This window comes from Dysidea avara, chromosome 10 (genome assembly GCF_963678975.1).
Source record: "Dysidea avara chromosome 10, odDysAvar1.4, whole genome shotgun sequence".
NCBI lineage: Eukaryota > Metazoa > Porifera > Demospongiae > Dictyoceratida > Dysideidae > Dysidea > Dysidea avara.
The window spans coordinates 28,102,037-28,129,035 of NC_089281.1; the positions used below are offsets into that span (position 1 = coordinate 28,102,037).

Genomic DNA, 26,999 nt, shown 5'->3' on the forward strand with positions numbered 1-26,999 from the left:
CTTAAGAAAAAACCTTTGGTATATTGATAAACATACAATGCTTTCGCTATTGTCTTACCTTTTATCCTTCTTTACCATGCATGGCATGGCCATCAGTCAAGGTTCTACCGCTGAGTGTTAACAGACTACAGTACTGCTTCCATCTACCAGTGTACCGTACAGCGTAATAATTTAATGAGGGGAAATTTTGACGAATTTATATAATTCGTCAAATTTTTCCTTGTCAAATCTTACGTGACTGGTTAATTACAATACTGAAGTCAGTACATTCGTCAAAATTTTCCTCATAAATATTTGAAATGAGTGAATTCGTCAGAGTCAAAATTTTCCGCTGTCAAATTATTACGCTGTACGGTATATTGCATCAAACTACCGGGAATTTCAGTTCCGTTTGAAAATTATACTGTTTGCATGATGATGTCAACATGTTTGAAACAACGTGATTACATCATGATGCAAAAGATCCTTGTTTTCAAACGGAACTGAAATCCCCGATACCGGGAATTTCAGTTCTGTTTGAAAATTATACTGTTTTCGTGATGACGTCACCCGGTTCAAAACAACATGATTACATCATCACGCAAAACGCCTGTTTTCTTTATTTTCTTTTTTTTTTTTTTTGTTTTCAAACACTGAAATCTCCAGATACACGTGGTCGCCAGGTGCACGAAACTATTTCGAACACGCGTACGTGACGTGCTGTTGGTATCGACTCGCGGCGAACTATATAGCAATATGTAAGTCAATAAATATAGTTTATTTAGTAACAATGTCGGGTCATCCAGGTATCGCTTTACAGAATATTCGGGTCTGACCCCACTTGCTAAACTAAATGTGGACGTGTTACTCACGTTATAGCATAGCCCTGCTTCTTTCGTGAGCCACGTACCACACGTCATAGCGTATCCCTGCTTATTTCGTGAGTCACACCCACTTACGTAAATTACTGTCTGTATACATATGGTAGCCACGCCCATTCATCAGTCTGTAGGTATGCACGAATCCATGTCCATTATTGTCTGCAGGCTTATGTAGAGCCACGCCCACTGACCAGTTGTTATTGTATGAGTCATAATCTAGTATAATAGTTCTGTGATTAGCTAACTCTTAAAGTACTGTGACTGGTTTTGTGAAAAGCAAGCTATTTTGTGGTCATGAACTTTCAAAAAAACTTAACAAACAAGTATAAGAAAAAATTAGGAATTTTAAATTAGAGTAGGGACAGTGTATAGTGCTGCAATAAAAAGTACTGAAATGGCAAGCTGGATTGTAGTACGTAATGTCCAAATACTGTAAAACAATAAGAAGTGAATATCCCTACTGTGCATTGAGTGTAGCACAGTAGGGATATTCATTTATTATTGTTTTACAGTATTTGGACATTACGTACTACAATCCAGCTTGCCGTTTCAGTACTTTTTATTGCAGCACTATACACTGTCCCTACTCTAATTTAAAATTCCTAATTTTTTCTTATACTTATTATTAAATTCCTTAATTGTTTCCCGTCACCGCCTGCATCAATTTTTAGGTACCTACATCAAATTTTAATTATTTGATTATAGATCACGTGAATGCACTATTTCATGATATAAGCAGGCACAGAATGACCAAATTGTAAGGTAAATGCATTAGTTCTACATATATAATCATACTCGCTGAGCAGAAAGGTAGAAGTCCCACAACTCTTGGTCAACAGGGTGTGTGGGAGCCGGTACATTCCTGGCAGCCTTCAAGGTCGAGATACTCTAATAGAGCAGTCAGAGACTGAAATATAACAAGAGTAATGTGTATAATTAATAATCAATAATCACCTCCCACCCGCATCCGAGTCAGATTTTGTTCCATTGGGTGACAGGAAACAAGCAATGTAATAATGGTGGCCTAACAATCTACCCCAGAACATTGTTATGCTCCCACATACACTCAGTGGCGGATGTAGGATTTTAAAAAGGGGGTTTCTGAAAGCTGGTATAGCTATAGCTGAATAAGGCATGCATCTGATAACAGTTCTCCGGAAATTTTTGAGATTTTAGAAGCTCTGAAATCAGATTTTAGGCTATTTTTAGTTAGCAATTACAATAAATCCCAGGGGCGGATCCAGGGGGGTTCAAAGGGTTCCATGGAACCCCCCTTTTGAAAGAGCCTCTCAGTCTTACTCGAGATACTCTAATAGAGCAATCACAGTAATCGGTTTGAGCAGCAGTGTAGCAAGCTATGTATGTAGTTATAAATAAGGAAATATAGTTGGTGAGGACATCTATGGTGAGGGGCAGCTATGTCAGCAGGTGATGACATTTTTTTTTTTTTTTGTCTTCAACTTACAGCTAGACTGAAGTTGCAATTCCAAAGTGGAACCCCCCTTTTTAAAAGTCTGGATCCGCCCCTGAATCCAATACAAAAATAAATAAATAAATCCAATACTTTAAACTGTAAATACTATAGCTAACTATAAAGTAAATATACATTTTTAAATAATATATAGCTAGTGACTAGCTACAAACTGTAGCTTTGATTGCCCTATTAGAGTATCTCAATCGTTTTTAATGTAGTGGGAGATGAAAAGTGAAGTATTGCTGAGGGTTTAATAGCTGTAAATGGTGTTAGTTAAGTGCAACCGCATGCATGCTACTGAACTACGGTGGCATATATTATCTATGGTATATATGACAAATTGTCAGTACAACAATGTTTATGTATTTATACTGCCACTGAGCTAATTTTAAAAGGGGGTTTCTGGGGTTTCGACACCCATCTAGACCCGCCACTGATGAGTTTTGTAATGATTTGGACACTTTTACCGGGGTTTTCAAGTCCGTTGTCCTATTATAATTGCGCATGCGCCGAGGCATGCGCTAAAAACCTACTAACCGAAGGGCCATTCACTGGTGATAAAGGAGTCACAACAACACATTGAGTAATAGTTTTACCACATTTACAATCATCCATCATGATAGGGCACACACAGTTACCTGATCTCACTTGAATCTGCCATTTCTTTCACACTGCTAAGCGCATGCGCCAAAATACATACTGCTGATTGCACGAATCTTTAAAAATTGCGTGACGCATGCGTTTATGCGCACACAAGAATTGAAATGTTTTGTTTCGCGGAACAAGTTGCTTACATTGGGAATCTTAGTCCCCGACATCAGCAACCTATTCCGTGAAACAAAATGCTTTTAAATCTTGTGTGCGCACACACGCATGCGTCACGCAATTTTTAAAGTTTCGTGCAATCAGCAGTAGGACAACGGACTTGAAAACCCCGGTACGGTAATTCCAGTGAACACGCATGCGCAGCCACACGTATTTCACACACACCCGATTTCGCACGAAATTGCAAGAAGTGCTGAGAACCCTGTACCTCGCCCTGTACGGATATTCAAAGCTTGTGATTAGAAGACTATGGCGTCTGGTGATGAGAAGGAATGGCAACAGATCGAGGAAGAAATAACTTGTTCAATCTGTGGAGATCTTTTTACTGATCCGAAGACCATCCCGTGTTTACACACGTTCTGTAAGCGATGTATTGAGAGGAGTATAGAATCCAATAAGAAAATGGCGAATGTCGTTTGTTGTCCGTTATGTCGAGCACCGCTTCCAAAAGATGAGTTTCCCACTAATTTTACGATTAATCGTTTAGTAGAAATTTACGGGAAACGACAGAAATCGGGAGAAGCTTCAGTGGAGACAAAGTGCGGTAATTGCGAGGAGAATGCAGCGATCACGTGGTGCGTGGAGTGTGAAGATCCTTTGTGTCACGATTGCACTGAAGCGCACAAAAAAGTAAAATTGTCGAAGCATCACAAAATCGTTCCAATTAATGAATTTCTCCGAAATCCCAAACAAGCTCTATCTGCACCTGAAAAGGCAGAATTCTGCAAGGCCCACACAAAACAACCACTAGACCTGTACTGTAAGACTTGTAGTAGTTTAATATGTCGAGACTGCACCATGAAGGATCATCCTCGTGGTCATCGAGATCATGATTATGACTTTGTTGGTGAAGTGGTGGATGAAGAAGGAGAGAAGATGAAATGTGTTGTTGCACCACTGAAACAATTGCTAGAACAAGTGAGAAATGGAGTGAAGAAAGTTGAAGATTGTGAGAAACAAGTTGATATAGAAAGTAAAGCAAATATTGAGAAGATACGAGCTACATATGGTGAAGTATACAAGTTGTTGAAGCAACAACAAGAAGAAACAGTAGAAAGGGTAAACACCATCAAGGCTTCATTCAAAAAGAGACTTGCATTACAAAAGGAGGAAGGTCGATCAATTGAAGGCCATCTGATGAGCTGTGATGATTTTTGTACAAAAAATATGACAGTTAACAGACCAAGACAATTACTAACATATAACAAATGGGTTGAGAGTAGAGTTGATGAACTAACGAAGCAAGTGGAACATACTAGCCTTGATCCAGAGTGTAAACCAAGTGACATGATTATACATTATCGTAAACCAGTTGACTTTGTTAGTGATTCAGTTTGTGATGTGTCTTGTCTTCCACATTTGCCTGATTGTACTGTGATTGTTCCATTAGTATTTAGCAATCCAGTTAAAGTGACTGTTACAATGAAAGACATTTTTGGATTTCCTGTAGTAAACCAATCAAAATATCTAGAAATTCAATGTAACAAGGAGAGGGAGTTTTTACAGCATACACGCATTGAAGAAGAGTCAAGAGGACAGTACCATATATGGTATAATTCTAAAAGAAAAGAAGATCATTCATTATCAGTTCACTGGAGAGGATTAGCACTGAATCATGAAGAAGTTAAAGTATCTGTGAATGTACAAAACTATGATACCATCAAGGAGGAGGTGAGGAACATCAAAGAAGCTGATAACAAAAGCCTTAAAGACCCTTATGTGTTGGCTAAAGGACCAAATGGTGAACTTATCGTTCGAAACAATTCAGCCAATCAGGTAGTAGTATTTGATAGACACTTTCAGTACTCTCATGTTGTTGGCAGAGAAGGTGATGAAAATGGACAGTTTCAGAACATCACTGGAATAGCAGTAGACAAAAAGGGATATTTGTATGTTGCAGATTATGACTTGAACTGCATTCAAAAGTTTAAACTAAGTGGAGAATTTATGTCTCAGTTTGGCAGTAAAGGTACTGCCAATGGCCTATTTAAATCTCCTTGTGGTCTAGTTATGTCTCAGTCTGAGCTGTTATTTGTGTGTGACAACGGCAATCACAGAATTCAAGTCTTTCAAAAGGAACAATTCTCTTACTGCTTTGGACAACGTGGCTCAAAACCTGGTGACTTGGATGACCCCAAAGATTTAACACTCGGCAATAATGAAGAGCAGTTGTTCATTACAGACCATCAAAACAACAGAGTCCAGGTGTTTACTATAAAAGGACGATTACTTAAAATATTTGGTGTCGGCTATACTGATGTTCCCTTCAAGTTGCAACATCCAACTGGAATACACTACACACCAGATGGGCACCTCTTGATTAGTTCCAGTGGCAATAACTGTGTGTTGGTGTTTAAGGAAGATGGTAAGTTTATATCGGCCATCGAAGGTATCTACCAAGACAAGAAAAGATTTGTTTATCCCTGTGGAGTAGTGATGATGGATGATGGACGGATAGTAATAGCTGCTGGCTCTAATGGTGACAAACTTGTTGTGTTTTAATAGTAGTCTTCCATAGTAACATTAGTTGTAGTGTAGAAACCATGGCTATTGCTATAGATTTTACTGTTATTAGTTTATTTTTAAAGTGAACGTTATAACTGTTAGTGGTAGCAGTTTAGGGTATTGTGTTATAAATAGCTAGACGGTAGAAGAGGAACAGTGATGGCATCAGAATGACTATATAGTCCTTAATGGTGTTTGTCTGTGGTCTGTTTGAAAAGGTGTTTTTGATGTATTCTAATTGTTTATGTGATGACTGTGCAGAATGGGCCATTAAAAACATGGATATTATACCGTGATCATTGATAGCAAAATGAATGTGGAGTTAAGTAATTTTATAGTGTGTTGATGAGTGTGTGCTGTGGCTATAGCAGTGCTATTAGGGCATCGTTGAGGAAGTGCAGAATGGAGTTGATATCTTTTCGATGAGGTTACCAAGAGCACATATTTTGTCCCCTAAAAGCAGGACACTTGCCCATAGTCCGTTCATATTAGTGTACACACATATTAGCTCCTGAAATCAGGACACCTTGATGACACTTGTCCATGGTCCCATGATGTCGACGCTATGTATACAAAGTTGTGCATGCACGTACATGGTTCTCCTAAAAGAATGGACTGCATGCATGGGCACCACAGCATGCAATGGTGAGACCATCTTATCATTATAGGGACCTGTGAGAAAGCCCTCAAAAATTTGTCAGTACAGGGAGTTAAATAAAACCCTTTTATACTTATTTCCCTGATCAATAGTGATTCAATCCTCTGCAGTCTGCCATATAGGATCTGGAATTTCTTCTAAACATGCAACATCAACTTCTTGCCAGGAAAGGTAGGTCATTTTACAATTTGCACTATTGAGTATCTTAAAGATCTAATTGACAGTTAATATTATTTGTACGCATCGCATAGCACACTTTATACATGTACATTTGCACAGTTCTGTGCAGTACATATAATTTAATTGAATCTTGGTCATTCCATATATGTTTTTTCATAATTATATCATATGTTGTTGTTTTTTTGAGATCTTAGCTCAGTTCACACTAAAATGAGATACAATTAACTTCAGCAACAGTCAAAGTACATTATACAAGATGTGAGCAATAAAAAACTAGAGGACTCCAACAAAGACTTTGAGACAGATGGAAAGGTAGACACACAGTCAACCATATGGCGCACAATAAAATACTTTGTAGGAAAGGAAAGACTATAGGGCTGGCAATATGCACAGAAACTGATTCGATGGTATATAGAATACTAAAGGTGGTCACAAATCAATAGCACTGATGTTACTACTTATAATAATGTGTCACAGACTAGATAAAACTAATTCAAGTGGAACAGCTTGGGATGGGAGGCCATTCAAAAGAGCAGATCATCATTATTATTTGATATGTGGTGTGGTCAGGAAATAAAATGTCTGTATTCACTGGCTTTTCACAGGATAGCATTCACAGAATTATATAAAGGCCAGGCAAAGTCAATTCACATAAAATTATCACCATGCTGCACCCACGCATGCATGGCATTCCACTGTTGCTCCAAATTTTTATAGCTATTATAATATACACATGTATTTTAATTAGCAGGGCCTGCCTAAAGCATAGGTGCTATAGTGATTGTGTAATGATTGTTTGAAACTGTCAATAGTTGGTTGGTTGGTTGATGATGTCTAGTGGTAGTCCATCCATTCAGGTATTGTTCTTGAATATTCATAGTTGTTGTCTATTGATGTATGATAAGTGTAGAAATATTTGGTCATGGTTAGATCTTGTACAGGTGACAATGTTATTAATTAAGTAGCTGTTAGGTATTTCAGTTATGTAGGTTGTGAATAATTGTTAATCTAGCACATTTTCTATGTAATTGGAGTGGAGGCCATTCTAGTGATGTTAGCATTTCAGTTATGCTATCTCGCACATTCCTTCTCCATGGTCAATTGATTACTAGCCGCTTTGTGTTTCTGTTATTTAGGTGGTATGGGTCCCAAATTACTGCGGCATAAACCAGTTTTAAGTGTGTGTGAGCAGTTTCCTAAGTTACACTGTAAGAATCCGATTAGTTTGGTTGCTTATTGCATACATGGTTAACTTGTGGGCCCCAAGAAAGATGGTGATCTGTTATTATTCCGATGCAAGAATGCTTTTCAACAACTTTGAGGGGTTTGTTTTACATGTGATAAAGAAATGTCGTTTTATGGTGGTGTTTGGATAACTGAAGAATGCAGTGCTTGTTAACACTGAATTTCTGTTTCAGCCCAGGTATTTAGTGTATTTAAGTCTTGTTGCAGTAACTATTGGTCATTAGGAGAATTTATTGGATGATAGATAAGACAGTCATTGGCAAATAAGCGAACAGTGCTCTGAATTAAATCATTTATATTATAGTGTTGGCCCTAAAACTGTACTCTGAGGCACTCCTTCACATGATGAATTTGTGCCCTCAATGACTAATCTGTTGTGTAGGAAAGATGTGATCCACCATAGAGTTCAGTTTCTGTCGTATTCCATAATAATCTACTTTCTTTACAAGCCTGGTGTGTGGAACTTTATCAAATACGTAGGTCCAGAATTCCAATGTCAACTTGTAGCCTATTGTTTAATGCACAAGCAAACTCATCTATTGTTAGCAGTAGCTAGTTGTGATTCACAAGAGCATCTAGTTCTAAATCCATATGGTTATATATACAATATATTGTTTGTTCCCAGGTGTTTCATAATCTGACTGACTAAAATATGTTTCAAGGTTTTCCAGACAATGACACTGGACAATAATTAGATGGATCATTTCTTTTGCCTTTCTTAAATATTGGAGTTACAAAATTAATGCAGACTTCCACTCCTGTGGTATATCACCAGTTTTAGGGAAATTGGAAACAGTGGAAATGAAAACCGGAAACGGAAAGTGGAAATGGAAAACGGAAATGGTCAAATTGTCATATAAATGTACCCTAGAGTAAAACCCTTGTTCAGTGGCCACCTCTTAAAGACCACCTTCTTATAAAGACTGTCTCTGTACAAAGACCACATTGTAATTAATTAGATCTCAGGGATGGCTTAGCACCACTTTGTGGTCACCTTTGATAAAGACCACCTCATTACATGGTAATAATTTATTTGGTAAGCTTCAAACATGTATTTCATGACTCAAATCAATGTCATCTCTTTGTCTACACTTCATTTAAGTCATATACCATCATCACTTAGTTTGTACCAGCACAGATAATACTATGGTACCACAGTGTGTCATACAAAAATATTCCATGCAAGTGAAATGTAGCTAGTACACTGCAACAACGAAGAGCCTAGTCTTTTTAGTTGTTTTTGATAAAGCGGTCTGACATATATAGGATGTTTAGAACCTAGCTATTATTGCAATGTGAAGAGGTGGTCTTTGTAAAGAGGTGATCTTTATAAAAGGTGACCATGCATGAAGTGGTCAGTATGCCTTGGCCATCTTTGAGATCTAATTATAATGTGGTCTTTGTACAGAGGTGGTCTTTATAAGAAGGTGGTCTTTAAGAGGTGGCCACTAAACATGGGTTTACTCTAGGGTACATTTATATGTCATTTTCCATTTCCACTTTCCGTTTCCGGTTTCCATTTCCACTGTTTCCAACTACCCAATTGTTTATAGCATGGTGTTAACTGATCATTGCTTAAGTATTCGAGCTGGAATGTTGTCTGGCCCTCTCACTTTGTGTGGATCTATCTTAGAGAAGAGAGCAAAGACATTTATTGAGAATTTCAGCTTTACAGGTTGGTGTTGTTGTACCTATTCCATCAGAGGTTTGTATAGAAAACTAATTCTGGTGTGGTCACAGTTCTGAGACTTGATGAAGTTCCAAAAGGTTCCTTTCAGCTTACTTGTAATATTAAGAATGTTGGTATGGTACTTGTTATGTTGTAGTCAGATGGATCGGTACACTTGTTGTTGAATGTTCTGTGCCCAATCAGTAGAGTTCACTTTGCTTTACTGTATATTAGTCTTTAAGGTAAGGTGTCATCTATGGAAGTTTCTGATTACTGATTTAGAGATATGTATACAGGTGTCAACAGCTTGTAAGAGTTTCCATGTGTGATATAGTTCCAGTTTTCTTCGGCAGATCTTGAGTTGGTCGAAAATAGTCTGTTGAAATACTGCTTACTTTGTCATGGAAAGAGACCCAGTCTGTTCTTATAAAACAATGCATTTTCTTTCTTGGTTTGCTATCTATAAGGAATACAATTTAACAGATCAAATTATGGTCACTTAAATCAGAGACAGTTTTAGATTGTCAAATATAGCTAGGAGATATAAAACATAGGTATAAAGTATTTTCACTTCTAGTGGGCTAAGTAATTATTTGCTCTAATAGAAAGTCTTGGGATAACGAAATTCTCTAATGCTGCTGGAAATAAGATTAAGTTAGAAGACTAATCAATTTCTGGACAGTTAAAATCACCCCCAAAAATAAGTACTGCATAAAGAAAACGTTAATTAGTTTGTTGACTTTGTTGGATACATTTATAGTTCCAAAATTGAATTGAATTTGATATTGGAGAATGAGGGGTGTACCCTCCAGATTCGGTAGTGAAACTGTAGGTGTAGAGGTCTGGGACGCAGCCCCTAGGCACTGACAGATTTTGAACATTACAATGCTTCAAAATTTCTTAGATTCATGATTCATGGGTAGTAGCTATAAGCTATTTTCAATACATGCTTGGTTCCCTATAAGTCGTAAATGTCAATGGCCGCATGGTCAGATATTGTAGTGGCCCAAATATGTATAGCTATCCAAATTCTTTGATTTAACATTTAACTTAAGATTTAACATATTCAAATATTTATATAACATTTTAAATACCAATTGCAGTCTGTTATGAATGTTCTATTAGAGTAGTTAGACTGCTCTATTGAATACATCTGGTTGCTCTATTATAGTATCTCAATCTTTATTAAATTAAGGCATATCAGGCTTTGTTCTCCCTTAATATACACCGCTTTTAAGATATACTGTAGCTACCCTGCCCTGTTCCCATTTACTCCATACATTTGTGCTACCAAACTACCTTCTCACAGGTCCCTAGTGGGGATAGCATTTAATAAATAAAACTAAGACAGTTTGGTGTTCTTGCTGCAAACCCACAAGTTAAAATTTCAGAGGGGGTTTCCAGAACTCCAGGACCCCCCTCCCCCCCCCAAATATGTCCCTGGACAGTAAAAAGATCCTAAAATTATATTGGGGTGGTTCTATAGATGTAATTGTGCCCACACTACTTCACATGGAGAATCTATTAACACTTGCAATGGAACAATTTTGTCAACTAATATGAACAATCCTCCACCATGACTGTTTCACCAAGTAGGCTAAATCTCTCATTTTGATTTCCTTTGCTTCCTTTCTATTATTCTAAGAATGTAGAACTGTGATTGTATTTAGCAGTGAGCAAAGTTACATTCTGTGAAAATGATGGTGACTTGATGCAAGAGGAAATTCTCTTCTTTAAGAGGATAAAAAGTCTCATGTAGTGCCATTGCATTTGTACCACGTGTTACTGTGTACCTTTGGAGTGCCATTATAGGGACAAAAATGACCACTGTATGTAAAAAAGTGAAAAATAAAATAGAGCAGCCTGACTCCAGCAAATTCATTCATAATATATAATGCTTAAATTAAAATTTGCTACGTACCTTTAATTTTATCAATGGTAACCTGATCACTACAAATAATACTCACTGAGACCTTGGCATTATCTTGTCTACCTGACTGACCTCTCTTGGAGAAACCACTATGGTCACATTTCTGCTAAAGCTTACGGTCTACTTAGGCATGCTTTTTTCCATACCGCAAACATTCTGACCAAAAGTCCTAGCTTTTGTAAGGTCACAACTTCTTTACTGTTCCCCACTATGGCATCCCTACCAGCATCATGATATTACTTTACTTGAAAGAATATGACGCCGGCAACTTTACGTCTGACTACAAGACACATCTTATAAATCTCAACTTAATTGTTGTAATACTTCAGTGACCTAGCTATATGACATTCTCAATCTATCAGAAAACCTTCAGAAAGCTTCAATGTCAGGAACTATGTCTTCTGTCAGCTCTCTACCAGATCATCTGCCAACAACAAACTAAAACATGTACTCTCATCTACTAACAAGCAAAACAGTTTTTACTTCCAACTCCTTAGATCTGAAACAATCTTTTATCAAAACATACCTGTCCTGAAGTCGTTTCTTTAAATCATTTTACAACCAACTTTACTATACTTCAGGCAACCCAAGCCTCCATTTTGTTTGTCCCTGTTGTCTCTGTTCAAAACATCCTCACACATCCAACTTTAGCTAAATAATACTTGTATTGAGTATGCAAGGAAGCAAGCATAATACAGTATATCTATAGTAGCTATAGGTGATAATTATAGTGTATATAGTTACTAACTTGTAATATAACAGGTGTTGGTACAAGACTACAAGTTATCTTTAAACTTTAAACTGCTCACTACCCGGCATGCACAACATAATCTTGTATTTATACAGACTATATATATATATATATATATATTGTAAAGCCTATATAATTTTTGATGCAATTAATAAATTGAAAGTTGATATAATAATAAGTAAATATTATAAGAATTTTTACATACAGTGGCATTTTGTCTGTGTGTGTGTGTGTGTGCTTTGTACTCTTCTTTTGCTCACAGGGCTCCACTGAAAATCAGTATTTGATTGCTGAGTGGACCCCATTACAATTACAATTGTGTATTACTACTACTGAGCTAAATGGCACCCCAACTATGATGGAAAGCATTTTTCAGAGGTGATTCAGTTGTTAAATGACTAGTTTAGTTGACAGGTTATAGTGCATTTCCGGTACTATCATTTTCGTTGTACATGCATGCATGTATGGCAGCCACGCCCCTTTGCTTATGTTTATCGCTAATCACATGAGCACATTTCAGCGCAATGACCTCTATCCGAAATGACGTCACGAAATAAAATGGCCGCCAATAGTAGAGGGACTTTAATATTTTCGAGTACAGGCGCCTATGGAGAAAATTTTTTGATCGATCATATTTCTGCCGAGATAGAAGATACGGAGCTCTAACTATCAGGTATGGTTATAAATAATATAAGGATGAACTTACACTATAGTCGAAATCTACGATCAAAAAGCTTCCAAAAGACGCGTAAATGATTCATTCTAATGTCTTATAACCATACCTGTTGGCTGTAGCTCCGTATCTCTTTTCTTGGCTGAAATATGACCGATTATTATTATTATTATTATTATTACTAGGACCGCGTCACATACAACCAAGTACATACACCAACGTGACAGCCCCCCGGTGAGGCTATTAGGTGGTGAATGCATTATCCCCAAATCAACTCAATATGTCACAGTAGTGACAGATATAACACAATAGTGGCATCGTAACTAAAGGCCACCAGTAGCTAAGTGCCAGTACATCATTGGTGTGGTAATGGCACAGTGATGTGTACAAAGTATATGTATACAAAACATACAGGAGAGAACTATACATTATTGCAGTATTGTATGCAGCAATACATTATAGGCAACATCACCATGCAGATAAAAATTATTAGCCAATATACAGCAATGCATATCAACATCAACTAGAGCTAAGCAAGGTTCATCAGTGATGTAGCAATGGCACAGTGATGGGTGAGTCTGACACACTATAGTTATGCATACACAACTTTCAGGAGATAGCTACACAATGCTGTAGGCGTATGCAAGCCAGATGAACCAGATAAAGGAAGACAGCCTAAGCCACTAGAGCCTAGTAGCTACGCCAGGTGAAGGCAAAAAAGATTAAGCACGTATTGAATTGCCTGACACCAACACAAAGAAAGTTCGCCATGCCAGCTGCACAAGACAAAATTGTTTACTTGTATTTTATATGTAACTGTAAGCTTATTGTAAAGAGCGTGGCATATATCAGTTTAATGTTTTCTTGTATTGCTTATGTACGTGAATGAATCCACTGGCAGCTGGCATGGAGACTTGAGATGATACAAACATAAAAACTTACTTGTAATCTTCTTGTTTACACAAGTGGCTTCTGGCTCTCCTGCACGGGCATCACTAATCTTCTTCGCGCAATATGTAAGTAATTAAGCAAGGGTGTGGTACTGGGCGTTATATAGAATTACACGTATGGTCAAGTCATCAGCACAAACAGGAGCGACGATTATACGTTTGTGCCTTCATTCACAGGCGAATCTATCCCCGGTTAGTTCATGTCTCTAGGCCTCGTAGTTTTCTCAAACATTAATTATTAATTATTTATTTATTTAATTATTTATTTATTTATTTATGACGTAATTTTAACCGCGTTTCGTATTATTCTTAGTACTTGGTTGTATAATTATTAAATTTTTTTCTCCATAGGCGTCTGTACTCGAAAATATTAAAGCCCCCCTACCATTGGCGGCCATTTTATGTTTGTGACGTCATTTCGGATAGAGGTCATGGCATCTGGTCGAGCCGAGTCGGGTCGAGCCGCATCTGGTGGTGTTGAGAATGAATCATGGCAACAGATCGAGGACGAAATAACTTGTTGTATCTGTGGAGATCTTTTTACTGATCCGAAGACCATCCCGTGTTTACACACGTTCTGTAAGCGATGTATTGAGAAGATTATGAAATCTAATAAGATGGCCGTTGTTTGTTGTCCGTTATGTCGTGCCCCTCTTTCACGAGACAAAGTACCAACTATTCCCACTAATTTTTTGATTAATCGTTTAGTGGAAATTTACAAGAAGAGACTAATAGCGACTCGAGAAGGTTCGGTGGAAACGAATTGTGATAATTGTGAGGTGAATGTAGCGATCACGTGGTGTATAGAGTGTGATGGTAGTTTATGCCGCAATTGTAATGAAGCGCACAAGAAATTGAAATTGTCCAGGTGGCACAAAACTGTTTCCATTAAAGCATTTTTTCAAGATCCCAAACTAACCCTATCGACACTTGAAAAGGCAGAATTTTGCAAGATCCACACCAAGCAAACACTAGACCTGTTTTGCAAGACTTGTTGCAGTTTGATATGTCGAGACTGCACCTTGAAGGATCATCCTCGTGAAAAGCATGATTTTGATTTCATTGAAAATGTGGTAGGTAAAGAAAGAGAGAAGACAAAACATGCTACAGCGTTACTGAAACAGTTGTTAGAACAAATGAGAAATGGAATAAAGAATATTGAACATTGTGAGAAACAAGTTGACATGGAGACTGCAGCGAATATTAAGAAGATACGAGCTACATATGGTGAGGTGTACAAGTTGTTGAAGAAACAAGAAGAAGAAACAGTAGAAAAGGTACTAACAATGAAGACTTCATTTAAAAAGAGACTTGCCTTACAAAAAGAAAGTGGTCATTTGATTGAAGGCCATTTGGTAAGCTGTGACGAGTTTTGTAAAAAGATTATGACAGCCAACAGAACAAGGCAGTTACTGATGTACAATAAATGGATTGTGGGTAGAGTTGAAGAACTAAAGAAGCAAGTGGAATACACTAGTCGTGATCCAGAATGTAAAGCAAACAACATGATTGTTAACTATCGTAAACCAGTTGAGATTGTTAATGATTCACTTTGCGACGTGTTCTGTATGCCTATTTGTAGTTGTTCCCAGTATGGTCAGATAATCAGGCCAGATCAAATTAAAGTTATTATCTTGCTAGAAGATATTGTTGAATCTCCTGTAGTGAACCAATCAAAAGATCTAGAAATTTGTGCCAACAAGGAGAGAGGGTTTATACATAATACACATATTGAAGAAGGGCCAAAAGGACAGTACCATATATGGTATAATCGGAAAAGAAATGAAGAACATTCCTTAACAGTTTACTGGAAAGGATTTGCACTAAATCATGAAAAAATTAGGGTTTCAATGAATATCCGAGACTATGCTACCATCAAGCAGGAGGTGAAGGTCATTAAAAAAGCTGATTACAAGAGCCTCGAAGATCCCTATGTGTTAGCAAAAGGACCTAACAGTGAGCTTATTGTTCGGAACGATTCTAAGAATCAATTAGCAGTATTTGATAAACACTTTCAGTTTTCACATGTTATTGGCGGGGTGAATAGTACTGGACATAGAAAGTTCCATAGTGTCGATATCACTGGAATAGCAGTAGACAAGAAGGGATACGTGTTTGTTGCAGCTTGTGAGTTGGGCTGCATCCAAAAGTTCAAACTAAGTGGAGAATTTATTGCTCAGTTTGGCAGTAAAGGTACTGCTGATGGCCAATTAAAGTGGCCTTGTGGTCTAGTCGTGTCTCAGTCAGAGATGTTATTTGTGTGTGACAATGGCAACCACAGAATTCAAGTTTTTGAAAATGAACGATTCTCTTACCGCTTTGGACAGTGTGGCTTAAAAAGTGGTACCTTCAATGAACCTAAAGATCTAACACTCAACAATAATGAAGATCAGTTGTTCGTTACAGATCATAAAAATAGTCGAGTACAGGTATTTACTATAACAGGACAATTCCTCAAAATATTTGGTGATTTCACTGGTGTCCCCTTCAAGTTGCAACATCCAATCGGGATACACTACACACCAGATGGACACCTCTTGATTAGCTCCTGTGACACAAACTGTGTGCTGGTGTTTAAAGAAGACGGGAAGTTTATATCGGCCATTGAAGGTACCTACCAAGGCAAGGAAAGGTTTTGTCATCCTTGTGGAGTAGTGATGATGGATAATGGAGAGATAATAATAGCTGCTGGCTCAGATGGTAACAAACTTGTAGTATTTTAGTGGACATGATGACAAGTAGTCTTTATATGTTCAGTTGTAGTAGGAAATGTGTAACTAGATTTGTTATTTTTCACTGTTAAAGCTTAATTTTAGCTAAGTATATATATAAGCTGAAATGTGTTTAGCTCAGGACATAACTTTCCTAGTCTGCTCTAGCTGCAATCACCCACTGGTGATACAATAATTCATTAATGCAGTAAGAAAATCTTGATGCAAGCAATATGGGCCTAAAGTGTTTGTTTGAAGCTATAATGTAGATCTGACACCATGCGCTACAAGAACAACAACATGATGTGAAGGGTTTCTGTTATGTGATGACTCTTATAATATATAGGTCAGTGGAAAACTATGAAATACTTTATTCATAATAATTATGAAAATCTGCTGCTTTGTTCTTGGATCATAAAAATTTCATACCACAACATTTCTGTACATGCATGGGCAACAAAATGGTCCCCACTGGTTAGGAATTTTTTCCAGTGATGTTCCTAACTGTGACTTATAAAACATAATCATAATGTTTGTGACATTGTCTTCCCACTGTGCTACACTGTTTTTCTATCAATACTTTGGAATAGAGGCAGATAAGATCATATGTGTGTTATACCTAATGGCAGTCTCTTTTCATTTCCTGCATGCAGGTGTATATAGCTAATTTAATTGATTTTCTGTTGCTTAAACTCACAACATTTGGCATAGCCATTCTTCCATATACACTGCAAAAAACAAAGTATAAACTTTATACTTTCAAAGTTTAGTCTTTACACTAAGGCCTTTTATACTGAGAGTATAAACTCTGACTGAGGTGTAAACTTTATGCTTCGACTTCATAAGGAGTAACCTTTGTACTAAACCTCCGGAAATCTACTCGGTAAGTTTACCGTATAATGAAGAAGGGCATGCACCCGAAAAAAACATGAGCAAAGCCAATTCGCTTTGTCTAGCGGTGGAGATGGGATAGCCTAATATTTCACCCTAGGATGACTAAACCATGAAGTAGACTATACACAAGCACATAAGACACAAGTAGTATATGCACACATTAACTATTATTATATAGACAGGTAATAAGTCTTTGTCAAAGAGACAAACTGCTTGTGGAGCACTTCAAATGGCAAATTGCTTGACCATAGGCCAGCTAGCTATACTAGTTGGAAGCATCACTGCATGTGTTCTTACTATATAGTTGATATGGTGAAGACTGTTAGTAAAATGGTGCACACTGACACACCAATTGCAAGTGTTATCTGTATACGAGTGGCCCAATGTTATTGGCAGCTGCAGTTGCAGGCACTGCATGGTAATCTGCATCTTACTCTATAGGAAATCCATTTAGAAATGAGCTCTAGGTCATGAGAGAACTGCTTCTTAACTTCTTTACAATTATCTCTCCAGAACAAATCAAGTCATGTTGTCAGCAAATTGTAAAAGTTACCATGCTGCACCATGCAGGGAGGGCATATCATTGAAATAGAAGCACCAAGTTTTATTGTTAACACTGGTAACTTTGTATTCAACTTGGCAATTAATTTTCCACAGTATAGCTATAGGTTACTGAGAGAAGATTTGTGTACCTATATGCATTTTTGTGTATGAGTTACCTCCTTTGCAACAGCCAGCTAGGTGAGAGAGAATCATGCAGCACCTGTATCATTCTCTCTATTATGCTATAACCCAAGAAAGTCACACAAAGTGCTTTCTATATACTGACCAACGTGCATAAATCTCATACATATAGAACAACACATTTTGCTTATATGTTTACCAAATAAGAGGAAAGAAACAACACGCAATGTCTGTCTGTATAAACATGCTATCATATGCAATATTGCAAGTGTACTTGTAGTTGTATACATACTAGTCATGCAACAATCTTTAAATGTCACACTGTTGGTCTTGTCTTGGGACTAGTTTTGGTATATATGAAGTTGCAGTATTCCTTGGTTTTATGTACTGTTGCAGCTCTCTGTACCTTTTTTAAATTATAGATTTGATAAACAAGTTGGTATAGTGTTTGTTGAATTGTTGCATCTTTCCTAAGTAATCAGTATCTTTAACAAAGTGTATTTAAACTGATTAAGTGGTACATGAAGTTATACAAACTTCCTTGTCAAACTCTGGAGTAGAATTTGGTAAGACAGAGCTTGAATTCAGGAGTATACATTGTTAAATTTGCTAGAAGTAGTATACCTCATCAGTTGCTTGGTGGTTTACCAAGCAGTAAAAATTGTATTTTTGTTGTTGTTGCAGTTGCTGTTGAAGGTATTGCATCCAGACAAGGAAGCAGAGAGAGGTTTCAAACTCAGCAGGTAACCAAATTGAATAATTATATCGCGTTATTTCTGTTAGCAGACCAGTATATATGTTCCAGAGGGGTCTGGGGGTGCAACCCCCAGAAGCTGCAGGAATTTTGCAATTTGAAGGCTTGAAAACAGCCTATGCTAAAAACATGAAAAATGCTTAAAATAACATGCCAGCTCAGTATACTACAACATTTTCCCATAGTTCAAAACTTATATTTCAGCATGCAGGGGGCCCCCAGTGGCGGATCCAGGATGGGGCATTTGGGGCAAATGCCCCCCCCCCCCCCCTTCAAGAAATTGCATACAAGATCGAGATACTCTAATAGAGCAGTCAATTACTCTAATAAAGCAGTCACAATGTTCATGAGGCAGTGTAGCTTACCTATGAAGCTACAAATAGGATTTTATTTTACATAACAGACGTGATATAGTTGGTAAGGATAACTAGCTATTATTGTTGTGACCTTTTTCTTTTTTTTTTTTTTTTTTTTTTTTAGTCTTCAACTGGTTTTTAGCAAGTTTTTTTGGTCTTCAACTGTTTTTCAGAAAGGTGCCCCCCCTCTTTCGAAACTCTGGATCCGCCCCTGGCCCCTGACTATTGTAGCTCCCTCAAGATCACCTATAATGGCGCCTGGCGTTTAAAAGTGTAGCACAACATCAACTTGTTTTCTCATTCACCTGCAGTCTAACTCAAATTTCATTGCTGCTATTAATTACATTTTGGCCTAGAGAAAATTGATAATTACTTTAGAGCTAAGAAAACATCTCTTACGGCCTTTCAACAAAAGCAGTAAAACATAAATAGCTACAATTTGCTTATATATCTTATAAGGGTTTAGCCAACCTTTATAATCATACAGTACGATAGTACTGTATAGTAGAGACCAACAAGGAGTGGGCATGGCCCATAAAAAAAACCCACCCAAAAACAAGCCTCATGTTTCTCTGACAACAATGAAGCAGTATTGGTTTGGTAAAACGAAGCCCCAAACAAGTCTTCAGATTGACCTGAAACGCTTTCAACAAGTTGCTATGAATTTTTTTTTTTTAAATATTAAACAAAACTTTCTACTGACTGAGTAACTGACTGATGCCTTCAGACAAGCATAACTCAATAATGGCTAAGGCTACGGACTTGATTTTTTTTACTGTTCGACGTCGCTTCAGCCTGAGAGGTGCCTTTTGGCATACCACAGTATGTACAATGCATTCTTCATGGACTTACCAGTGTCCTCCTATCTTTGCTGACAGTGAAAAGTGTCAATTTGGCTATAGCATGTAATGGCTTACCTTCGTAACAGAAATCATCCGTATTTTTCATGGTGACTACTTTGATTGTAGAGGTGCTATTCAAACAGTTCCCTCTTGATTTGTAATGCTGTGTAACAGGTTGAGTATAGTTGACAATGAAGTGTAATGGTCTAATGGATACTTCACTTTTCAGATGATAATTGATAGCTGGGGCATACGGTGCCATCTCTTTCTTTTGATGCGGTATGCGTGGATTCACCAGTCATAGGCTTAATCCTGGTTTTCGGTTATCAATCTCTCCACAACGTTGAGGCTTTTAATATTTCTGGTGGCACTCAAAAGGTACAGGTCCTGGCCTCCCAATACAGGACACTAATTTCCAACAGCTTATAGTGTCACCCCTTTATCACTTCTGTGCAAACCCATGGCTGTAGTAGCTAGGATATCACGTGATTACATATATATATATAATAAAAATTAATAAAATTATTAAGGAATTAGCTATAATAAATCACAGTTCAATGGCTGTCAGTCTTAGAGGCATTGAGGGGTCACCCATCCTCACACCTCACACTTTATTAGAATTCTAACACTGAAATAAATAATTAGAATAAGCATAATAAATGGACACATGCAGTAAAGCAAACAAGCACAACCTAGCTGGTCTAGAGACCATTTAATTAATTACTTAGCAATTATATATGTATGATTGTAATTGTACTATTGTTTCTTTTGTGCACCACACTCTTCTTGAGGTCTGCACAATACAAATAAATAAACTGAATTACAAACAAACAAACCTACTAATAGGGCTAGGCATTTCATAAAGAAAAATCAATCCCAGACCGTCACTATAGTATCTTAACGCCACTGTTGGAGGCATACATCATGCATGAGTGGGGCAATTCGTGATTCCGTTTGTTATTTAAATCTATGACTCACAAAGTAATGCATAGTAGTGGGCCTAGTGGCTATATAATAAAGAGGCCTTGCCATTTGTGTGAAGTTTTTAGCCTGCTAAATTTTATTTTGTGCAACTTCTTGTGTGTGGCAAAGTAATGCATAGTAGCTAGTGGCTATAAAATAAAGAGATCTTACCATTTGTGTGAAGCTTATAGCCTGCTGTTTTACTTTTTACAACTTCTTGGGCGTGGGAACCACACCCACCCCCTACTGCCCCCTTATATGCTACATGTGTAATATTATATAGTAGCTTGAAAAAAAATAGTTAAATTTATAGTTTTGTGCAAGTATTTAAATACTCTAATACAACAAACAGCACTTTTTGACAAATCAGTGTGCAGAATCTACATTTCTGGTGACAGAAAAAACTAGTAGCTAACCCAGGTGCGTGCCTTATCCAAACTAAAGTGCACACAAATAAATCTCTGGCTGGGAAAGTATAAGACCCTGCAGTTTTACTTGACCGCTATAGTGTTCGGGATCAGTCTCATTGTTAGATTTTCCCCTCCATAATCTATGGACACGTGACTCCATTGAAAGAGGAAAACCTCTATATTACAGTAAAAGTGGCCAAAACTTCTTGGTCCCAAAATGTCCATAATAGAGAGGTTCTACTGTAGTTACTGATAACTAATTCGGCTGGTAAAAAACTAAAATACCACCAGAAGGTCGTCAAGTTTTAGCTATTAGACCGTTACGGATTCGTGTTATTGTATTTAGATCTATACATAATATTATATACATGAGGTAGCTATGTAATTTTCATAGACAAATTATTTTTACGAAGGACGCCGCGAAATGCGCGAAAATTACGTTCCTTAAAAATACCCCGCATACGATTTGTTGATCACGGATCACGTGTCACGTCCGGCGAAAGGCAATGGCGAGTGGTGAAAAAGAATGGCAGCAGATCGAGGAAGAAATAACTTGTTCTATCTGTGGAGATATTTTTACTGATCCGAAGACCATCCCGTGTTTGCATACATTCTGTAAGCGATGCATAGAGGGAAGTATAGAATTTAATAAGAAAATGGCGACTGTTGTTTGTTGTCCGTTATGTCGTGCACCACTTCCACCAAATGAAATAGAATCCATTCCCACTAATTTTACGATTAATCGTTTGATAGAAATTTTTGGAAAGCGAAAAGAATCTGTACAAGGCTCCACGTTAATGAAGTGTGGAGAATGCGTGGAAGAAGCGACAGCGGTCACGTGGTGCATAGAATGCGACAATCCTTTGTGTCACAGCTGTAACGAATTTCACGGTAAATGGAAGGATTTTAAATCTCATACAACAGTTAATGTTGCTAAATTTCTTCAAAATCCCAAGCAGGCACTAGCCACACCTGGTGAAAAGGCAGAATTTTGTAAGGCCCACAGTAATCAACCACTTGACTTCTACTGTAAGACTTGTAGTATGCTAATTTGTCAATACTGTATGTTAAAGGATCATCCTCGTGGTCATCGAGATCATGATTTTAACTTCGTAGATGAAATGGTGGATGAAAAAAGAGAGAAGATGAAACTAGTCATTGCTCCTCTGAAACGATTACTAGAACAAGTGAGAAATGGAGTGAAGAAAATTGAACATTGTGAGAAACAAGTTGACATTGAGAGTGAAGCAAATATTGAGAAGATACGAGCTACGTATGGTGAAGTGTATAAGTTGTTGAAGCAACAAGAAGAAGAAGCAGTAAAAAAGGTAAACACCATCAAGGCTTCATTTAAAAGGACACTTGCTTTGCAAAAAGAAAATGTAAATTCAGTGGAAAATCTATTAGCTATTTGCGACGAGTTTTGTGAGAATATTGTGACCATTAACAGAACACGACAATTACTGACATACAGCAAATGGATTGAGAATAGGATTGGCGAACTAACGAAGCAAGTGGAACATACTAGCCTTGATCCAGAGTGTAAAGCAAGTAACATGATTGTTACCTATATTAAGCCAGTTGAGTTTGCAAATACGTTACCAACAATCTGTGGTGTCAATCCCAATGTTCCTTGTACTGTGAGTAGTCGAGTGATAAAGATAAACAGTGATCCTGTTAAAGTGACTATTGCACTGCAAGACATTTTGGGATCTCCTATAGTGAACCAATCAGAAGATCTACACATTCGTTGCAACAAGGAAAAGTTTTTACAGAGTGTGCATATTGAAGAGGAGTCAAGAGGACAATACCATATATGGTATAATCCTAAAGGACAAGAAGATCATTCATTGTCAGTTTACTGGAGAGGGTTAGCACTGAATCATGAAGGAATTAAGGTGTTGACAAGTGTCCGAGTCTATGCTACCATCAAGCAGGAGGTGAAAGTTATCAACACTTTTGGAACAATGCAGCAGCTACATTGGCCTTATCAGGTGGCCAAAGGACCTAACGATGAAGTTATTTTTCGTGATAATTCCACCAAACAGTTAGTAGTATTTAATAAACATTTCCAATACTCTCATGTTATTGGTGGAGCAGGTATCGGAAATGGAAAATTTCAATGTATCACTGGAATAGCAGTAGATAAGAAAGGGTATGTGTATGTTGCAGATCTTACCTTGCATTGCATTCAGAAGTTTAACTTTAATGGAGAATTTATTTCCCAACTAGGCAGTGAAGGTACTGCTAATGGTGAATTCCAATCTCCTCATGGTCTAATGTTTCAGTCAGATCTATTATTTGTATGCGACTACAACAATCACAGAATCCAAGTGTTGCAAAATGAACAGTGCTCATACTGCTTTGGTCAACATGGTACAGAACCTGGTAATTTTAACAGACCTGCTGATTTAACAATGAACAATAGTGAAGACCAGCTGTTCATTACTGATTGTGGTAATGGTAGAGTCCAGGTGTTTACTCTAAAAGGACAATTTCTTAAAATTTTTGGTAACTTTACCAGTATACCTTTCCGTTTGCAAGAACCAGCTGGGATATTCTATACTCCAGATGGACACTTGTTGATTAGTTCTAATGGCACTGGCTGTGTGTTGGTGTTTAAAGAAGATGGGAAGTTTATATCAGCCATTCAAGGTACCTACCAAGGCAAGGAAAGGTTTCGTCATCCTTGTGGAGTAGTGATGATGGATAATGGACAGATAGTAATTGCATGTGGTGAAGGTAGTAACAGGCTAGTAGTGTTTTAGTAACAATCTAGTTTTGTAATGACTGTAGGAGTTGTGATAATTATTAATTTTTGTTGTTACAATTATTGTATTACATTTACTTTAAGTGATAAGCTGGCTATATAGTGGCAAGAGAATTTATATAAATCAGCAGTGAGTGCACCTAATGTTGCAGCTGTAGGAGAAAGTATGGTGAAGACATCAGAATGAGCTATAGTAGTCCTTTATAGTGAGTAACTAAATTTTTAGGTAATTCCAATTTTTTAGGTGATAGTAAATGGACAAGTGATTGAGTTGCAACATTGAGGTTGACATGGACAAACATTTGCATAGAAGTATATAAAATTATGTATTACATGGGTGTATGTGAAGTACTGTGCATGAGACTATAAGGCTTTGTGTGTGCTATCTGTGTGTAGTGTGTGGCATTGTGTGTGTGTGCATGTACGTGCATGGGTGTGTGTGCATAGATGTGTGTGTGTGTGTACTAGTTGTACATACAGTGAAGGTGCCCACTCCTGCAGAATTGTCTGCTGGTCAGTCTTTATGTAGAGTTGTAGCAATGAAACAACAATGTCACAGTATTGGCAGCAAGAACGGCGCACTGAGAACCATGCCAGTAGTAGTGCTCAAAATAGTTCAACTAATGGCTACTTGCATAGTCAAAATTCTGATTAGGTGACATCATTATCAGTTCCAGCTACAGGATGTGTAATTCCCTCCCTCTTTTGTTAACACCCTATTGGTATCATATTGCATGCATCTTCACAAAACTTCGTGACAAATTATACCTCTAATTACATGATTCTGTTGGTTTCTATGGTGACCTCAGAAACAAACATCACGATTCAGTGATTACCAATAGCACAATCTGATTCCTGTTTTTGGTATAATAACATGCTACAATTTTTTGAATGCTAGCTATAGAGTATCCAGGCCTATACTCTATGTAAAGGAGCATGCAAACACCACATTATTTTTATTAGTGATTATTGTACTGAACTCAAAGTTGTTGAGTGTAAAAGTACAAATTAATTATAAAGATTACTTAAACTGTTCTTGAATTGAGACAAGGATTCTGACATCACCACTACAGTTGGTAACCTATTCTGCATACAAATAGTTGATGGAAAAAATGAACTTGATGTTTATATGAGTCAAGACTGGTAGCATGGCTAAATGAATCTAGACTATAGTTGTTGTAATATACAGTATAGATTATGCTGTTATCAAGGACGGATTCGGGACACCCCCTCCAAAATTTTACCATGTGCTAGCTAGGAAGATAGTAGAAGCTACAGTACAGGTGCAGTTGAACCTAAAGCATGAAAACATGGAAAGAGTGAGAAGAGAAGAGCTAACCTCTTTTAGGAATCCACAAGAGGGGATAAAACTGCTAAAAAGCTGCTAAACACTCTAATGGAACAGTCAACTACTCTAATAGAACATCCATCATTAAAATTCTTTAAACTATAAAGAACAAAGACCAACTCTCACTAACTTATACTGCAGCATTTATGTTGTGCCCTTTATATGAAAGCTAGTTACCACTGCTAGAAAATAACTCAGTGATTTGGCTGCTCACAATTGCTTATAATTTTGATAAGGTTCAGTCAATATTATTGTCAAATTCATTCTCAGAAAGCTAAATTTGCAAACATTTTCCTGTGAGGGCATGCTGCAAGACCACTTAGATAAAGGATAAAGCATGCTCCTCATGCTGAGTGTTCTTCTCACACTGCACTACTAGTTGTATCAACCAGATGCCACATTTTTAGCCCCCACTAGCTTAGCACCCCCTTGGGAAATCCTAGATCCACCCCTGGTTATTATACAATTGTTTAGTACATTTTAGTTGTGATTGATCCTTATATATTATAGTCCTTTTTGCTTTGAAAACCAGATCCATTTTCACACTGACACTCATTCAGTATTCTATAACTCTGCTAGCTTTTGGGTAGCCAATCAGTGTACCATCATAGCATTTTCAAACTATATCAGTATACAGCTCACTTGTTAACTCAGAAATTTGAATACTTCACCATACAGGCATATGAGAACCATACAGGGCATGTGGTGATCAAAGTAGTTCTTGATTAATGTTAGTGTAGAATCTATAATGATCTTGCACGTAGGAAGTATACATTGAAGGCCATGATAAGACTTCAGCTGCATTCCATTGCAAACCACAGAATAAACAGTTGAGCTGGTAAAGTACCTGCTATACTTACAGTTGTTGCAGCATTTGAATTTGGATCCTGCCAATGGCATTTTTTTTTGTTTTAGCATGTGGGATCTAAAATTGTCCTACCTTGAAAGGCTTCATAACAAAATACTCTAGATTGTAGGGCATGCTAGTTACTGATATAAAAAAACCAGAGCACTATGATTGCATGGTTCTATCACCTGTGCAATTTACCAACAACTGTTTAGGCTACTGTACTTGTACCCACATTCCCAGTGTTTGCCAGCATACGTGCCTATAGTCATATGTGCAGCTATAGTAGAACATATACAATTAGCAACATAATGAGCCACAAAGAAGTGTGCTCATATAATGTATACTCATACCTCAGCCTTCATTCTTTTTCTAAAATGAGTCATGATTTTTTTAGCTTACTTGCTTACAAGTACTGCTGGTATTGCCTATACAGAAAATTTTAGGTATAAAATGTTGATATATAAATTATATATATATATATATATATATATATATATATATATATATATATATATATATACCCTCAGATCAAAGGAAACCACAGGGTTATATTTCACATATTTCCCTCACCACATCGCCCTAACATATCATGATATAGCTCTGACCACAATACCTATGATACTGAGGCAACTACAGTGCATCAGTTCCCTTTGCTTCTATATATAAGCTACATAAAGGTTGCATTGTGGGTTTGAGT

The 26,999-nt window shown here is 37.3% G+C and overlaps 3 protein-coding genes across 3 annotated transcripts; all 3 read left to right on the forward strand.

The window, feature by feature from the left end:
- The first annotated feature begins 3,408 nt into the window (after nt 1-3,408).
- On the forward strand, nt 3,409-5,765 carry LOC136236882 (E3 ubiquitin-protein ligase TRIM71-like). The gene has a single exon (XM_066027113.1). The coding sequence runs from the start codon at nt 3,409-3,411 to the stop codon at nt 5,659-5,661; it is 2,253 nt and encodes a 750-aa protein (XP_065883185.1). The 3' UTR covers nt 5,662-5,765.
- Nucleotides 5,766-14,151: 8,386 nt separating this feature from the next.
- LOC136236883 (E3 ubiquitin-protein ligase TRIM71-like) lies at nt 14,152-16,443 on the forward strand. The gene has a single exon (XM_066027114.1). It carries the CDS (start codon nt 14,152-14,154, stop codon nt 16,441-16,443), a length of 2,292 nt encoding a protein of 763 aa, XP_065883186.1.
- Nucleotides 16,444-21,814: 5,371 nt separating this feature from the next.
- Nucleotides 21,815-24,218, forward strand: LOC136268318 (E3 ubiquitin-protein ligase TRIM71-like). Its single transcript, XM_066063619.1, has one exon. It carries the CDS (start codon nt 21,841-21,843, stop codon nt 24,100-24,102), a length of 2,262 nt encoding a protein of 753 aa, XP_065919691.1. The 5' UTR covers nt 21,815-21,840; the 3' UTR covers nt 24,103-24,218.
- Nucleotides 24,219-26,999: the final 2,781 nt, after the last annotated feature.